General features: G+C 46.9%; 1 protein-coding gene across 1 annotated transcript in view; it reads left to right on the forward strand.

The window, feature by feature from the left end:
- The window catches only part of LOC109886966 (kalirin), a 30,195-nt gene extending 26,179 nt beyond the window's left edge, over window positions 1–4,016 (forward strand). The window contains 7 exon segments of the mRNA XM_031820722.1: window positions 1,324–1,473; window positions 2,338–2,479; window positions 2,737–2,856; window positions 3,296–3,368; window positions 3,370–3,415; window positions 3,536–3,718; window positions 3,888–4,016. Coding sequence (XP_031676582.1) covers window positions 1,324–1,473; window positions 2,338–2,479; window positions 2,737–2,856; window positions 3,296–3,368; window positions 3,370–3,415; window positions 3,536–3,718; window positions 3,888–4,016 — 843 coding nt within the window.
- Window positions 4,017–5,486: the final 1,470 nt, after the last annotated feature.

The following is a 5,486-nucleotide window of genomic DNA, read 5'->3' on the forward strand; positions in this document are numbered from 1 at the left end:
TCAACCCTAACCCTTGTGTCCACACCACGTTCAACCCTAACCCTCGTGTCCACACCCCACGTTCAACCCTAACCCTCGTGTCCACACCCACGTTCAACCCTAACCCTTGTGTCCACACCCACGTTCAACCCTAACCCTTGTGTCCACACCCACGTTCAACCCTAACCCTTGTGTCCACACCCACGTTCAACCCTAACCCTCGTGTACACACCCACGTTCAACCCTAACCCTCGTGTCCACACCCACGTTCAACCCTAACCCTTGTGTCCACACCCACGTTCAACCCTAACCCTCGTGTCCACACCCACGTTCAACCCTAACCCTTGTGTCCACACTCACGTTCAACCCTAACCCTTGTGTCCACACCCACGTTCAACCCTAACCCTTGTGTCCACACCCACGTTCAACCCTAACCATTGTGTTCACACCCACGTTCAACCCTAACCCTCGTGTCCACACCCACGTTCAACCCTAACCTTGTGTCCACACCCACGTTCAACCCTAACCACAAACCTAATCCCAACACCTCTTGTAGCCTCAGCCCAGGATTTAATAATCAGCTATAATAGCACTATTTAATAACCAGCTGTAATAGCAGGCTATAATAACCAGCTGTAATAGCAGGCTATAATAACCAGCTGTAATAGCAGGCTATAATAATCAGCTGTAATAGCAGGCTATAATAACCAGCTGTAATAGCAGGCTATAATAGCCAGCTGTAATAGCAGGCTATAATAGCCAGCTGTAATAGCAGGCTATAATAGCCAGCTGTAATAGCAGGCTATAATAACCAGCTGTAATAGCAGGCATTAATAACCAGTTGTAATAGCATAATTTAATAACCAGCTGTAATAGCAGAATTTAATAACCGGCTGTAATAGCAGAATTTAATAACCGGCTGTAATAGCAGGCTATAATAACCAGCTGTAATAGCAGGCTATAATAACTAGCTGTAATAGCAGGCTTTAATAACCAGCTGTAATAACAGGCTATAATGACCAGCTGGAGGAGCAGGCTATAATAACCAGCTGTAATATCAGGATTTAATAACCAGCTATAATAGCAGAATTTAATAACCAGCTATAATAGCAGGCTATAATAACCATCTGTAATAACAGGCTATAATAACCAGCTGTAATAGCAGGCTATAATACCCAGCTGTAATATCAGGATTTATAACCAGCTGTAATAACAGTGGCTGGAGATCCAGCACCATTCAATCGGACAGAGACATCATTGGAATTCAGAGGTTCAGCACCACATGGCACTGGACAGCAACCATGTGTATATACTCAGGCATACTGTATGTTTGTTTCCCCCCAGGTATGTGGTGTGTTGGAGAGCCTGGAACAGGAGTATCGTAGGGACGAAGACTGGTGTGGTGGCGGAGAGAGGCAGGGGAGCAGGGGCCAGCCGGAGCACCTCATTCCCCTCATCAACAAACACATGGAACAAAAAGAAGCCTTCCTCAAGGTACAGAGAGAGAGAGAGAGAGAGAGAGAAAGAGAGAGAGAGAGGACAGAAAGCGAGAGGAAAGACAGAGAGAGGACAGAAAGACGAAGCGAGGACAGAAAGGCAGAGATATGACAGAAAGATGGATAGAGGACAGAAAGATGGATAGAGGACAGAAAGATGGATAGAGGACAGAAATATGGATAGAGGACAGAAAGACGGATATAGGACAGAAATATGGATAGAGGACAGAAAATCAGATAGAGGACAGAAAGACGGATAGAGGACAGAAAGACGGATAGAGGACAGAAATACAGATAGAGGACAGAAATATGGATAGAGGACAGAAAGACGGATATAGGACAGAAATATGGATAGAGGACAGAAAATCAGATAGAGGACAGAAAGATGAATAGAGGACAGAAAGACAGATAGGGGACAGAAAGACAGATAGAGGACAGAAAGACAGAAAGACGGATAGAGGACAGAAAGACGGATAGAGGACAGAAAGACGGATATAGGACAGAAATATAGATAGAGGACAGAAAATCAGATAGAGGACAGAAAGATGAATAGAGGACAGAAATGCGGATAGAGGACAGAAAGACGGATAGAGGACAGAAAGACAGATAGAGGACAGAAAGACGGATAGAGGACAGAAAGACGGATAGAGGACAGAAAGACGGATAGAGGACAGAAAGACAGATAGAGGACAGAAAGATGGATAGAGGACAGAAAGATGGATAGAGGACAGAAAGACGGATAGAGGACAGAAAGACGGATAGAGGACAGAAAGACGGATAGAGGACAGAAAGACGGATAGTGGTAAAGACAGTTTTTAGCTACAGTCTCTGTTGGTATGTTTTAACCCCTTGTTTCCTGCAGGCATGCACCCTGGCCAGACGCAACGCAGAGGTCTTCCTCAAGTACATCCACCGCAACAGCGTTACTATGGCAACCATCTCCGGGCACAGTGCAGGCGCAGAGGTCACTGGTCACTCCCGTGTGCCTGAGCAGCAGGTCAAAGGTGAGCCAACACACAGTTACATTACACATGAACACATACACACACACACACACACAGAGAGAGAGAGACAGAAGAGCTCCGTATGCATGATGATGATATTTCTGCCACTGTGTTTATACCTGGCAGTGTAAATGTGTGTTCCTCTTATAGGTATCCTCAGTGAGCTCCTGCAGAGGGAGAACAGGGTTCTACATCTCTGGGCTCTGAAGAAGCGTCGTCTGGACCAGTGTAAATGTGTGTGTGTGTTCCTCTTGTAGGTATCCTCAGTGAGCTCCTGCAGAGGGAGAACAGGGTTCTACATTTCTGGACTTTGAAGAAGCGTCGTCTGGACCAGTGTCAACAGTACCTGCTGTTCCAGAGCCACACCCAACAGGTGAGTTTGCCACGCCTCCTTTAGATGAGTCCACACCCAACAGGTGAGTTTGCCACACCTTTAGATGAGTCCACACCCAGTTTGGGAAACCTGAGTTTGAGATGTAGAATTATAACAGAGCCATGTTGGCCCCCAGACAATTACATTACCCTGAAAATGGTTTGTCCTCCTCTCTCTCTCTGTCTCTGTCTCTGCCTCTCTGTCCCTGACTCTCTCCTCTCTCTTCCTCTTCCCCTCTCTCTCTCTCTCTCTCTCTCTCTCTTTCTCTCTCTCTCTCTGTCTCTCTCTCTGTCTCTCTCTCTGTCTCTCTCTTCCTCTTCTTCTTCTCCCTCTCTCTCTCTCTCTCTCTCTCTCTCTCTCTGTCTCTCTTCCTCTCTCTCTCTCTCTCTCTCTCTCTCTGTCTCTCTCTCTCTCTGTCTCTCTCTCTCTATCTCTCTCTCTAGGCATTGGATTGCTGCAACAGAGTGGTGAGCACTACCTGTCCACTCACACATCGCCAGGGCAACCAGTGCAGAGACCAGGACCTGCTGGCTCAACACAGGGAATTCTGCATCTCGGCTAAGGTGAACACACACACACACATACCCACTCACATACACAAATGCTTACTCACACACTACAAAGGTGATGTTGTATATCAGAACAGTTCCCACAATCCATTTCTCCCCTCTACCTCCTCCCAGCACACTCAGGAGAAGGTGCACCTGCTGATTCAGCTGGCTGAGAGCATGCTGGGCAAGGGCCACTCCCACAGGGTGGAGCTACGGAGGTGCGTGTCGACGGTGGACAAGCGCTACCGAGAGTTCTCCATGCGCATGGGCCAGTACCGGAACACACTGGAGACTGCACTGGGAGGCTGCACTCAGGTGTGTGTTCGGCTGGGGGTGTATGTGTGTGTGTGTGTGTGTCAGATTCCAGGTCAATCAGAGATAGATTGATTTATGCATGGGGCTTTTTTCCCATGTCTGTTTCCTTCATGTCAATGAAGCTCTCTGAGTGGTATTCAATTGTCTCTGTGTACGGTGTCCCCTGTAGGACAATAAGGACCTGGAGCTGGAGCTCATCCCCAACAGCCTCTCTGACTCTGACCCCGAAGTGAACCTGAACGACCCTAACCACGAGGTCAGCGACGAGAAGAGGAGGACGGCCAGGAAGAAAGAGTGAGTCCAACAGAGAAAGAGAGAGAATGAGAGAGGGGGGGAAACGGAGAGAGGGTATGTGTGTGTGTGTGTGTGTGTGTGTGTGTGTGTGTGTGTGTGTGTGTGTGTGTGTTGTGTGTGGTGTGTGTGTGGTGTGTGTGTGTGTGTGTGTGGTGTGTGTGTGTGTGTGTGTTGGTGTGTGTGTGTGGGTGTGGGGGGGTGGGGGTGTGGGTGTGTGTGCGTGTGTGTAAGAGAGAGAGAGAGAAGAGGGAGAGACAGAGAGATTGTGGGATAATTGTATTTATTGAAAAAGTAGCCAGTTTCTTGGTACTCCTACAGGTATATCATGTCCAGAGCTTCTCCAGACAGAGAGGGTGTATGTGAAGGATCTGCAGGAGTGTATTGATACCTACTGTGGGAGATGACCAGTGGCTCTGAAGAGATCCCCACCAGGATCGCCAACAAGGATGACGTTGTCTTTGGGAACATCCAGGACATTTATGAGTTCCATAACAGGTGTGTATATCACAGTCTGGTATAGCACAAGCTGTGTGTAATGTATGGTGTTTAGCACATATCATTAAATAGAAACACAAATGGAATTTATCCGAGCCAATATGGCCGCCATTATCCCATTCTAGAGTTCTGCAGGTCTATGACATCTATGACATTATACTGTATGTCTCTATGGTATAGTACAGAGGTATAAAATATTACCTTACCAGGTCCGGACTCCTGCTGCTTTTCTGTTCTACCTGATAATTAATTGCACCCTCATGGTGTCTCAGGTCTGAATCAGTCACTGCTTAGAGGGGAACAATTAAAAAAGCAATGGAACTGGCTTCAAGGTCCATGTTTGAGTTTTGAGGGGTGTAGGCACAGCATAACAGATGTGTGTATAGTGTATAATGATGGTCTGTGTTTTGTTGCAGTATTTCTGAAGGAGCTGGAGAACTACGAACAGCTACCTGAGGATGTGGGTCACTGCTTCGTCACCTGGGTAACCACCAAGACATTATATCCGATAGAGAGAGAGAGAGAGAGAGAGAGAGAGAGAGAGGACACATTGGAAAGAATTAACAAAAAAACAGAGCAAACTAGAATGCTATTTGGCCTGAAACAGAGAGGACACAGTGGCAGAATACCTGACCACTGTGACTGACCCAAATTAAGGAAAGCTAATGACTATGTACAGACTCAGTGGAGCATAGCCTTGCTATTGAGAAAGGCCGCCGTAGGCAGACATAGCTCTCAAGAGAAGACAGGCTATGTGCTCACTGCCCCACAAAATGAGGTGGAAACTGAGCTGCACTTCCTAAACCTCCTGCCCAATGTATGACCATATTAGAGAGACATATTTCCTCAGATTACACAGATCAACAAAGAATTTGAAAACAAACCCAATTTTTGATAAACTCCCATATCTACTGGTGAAATTCCACAGTGTGCCATCACAGCAGCAAGATTGTGGACCTGTGAAGAACAAACACTATTG

Source organism: Oncorhynchus kisutch, unplaced genomic scaffold, assembly GCF_002021735.2.
Source record: "Oncorhynchus kisutch isolate 150728-3 unplaced genomic scaffold, Okis_V2 scaffold3610, whole genome shotgun sequence".
Taxonomy (NCBI): Eukaryota; Metazoa; Chordata; class Actinopteri; order Salmoniformes; family Salmonidae; genus Oncorhynchus; species Oncorhynchus kisutch.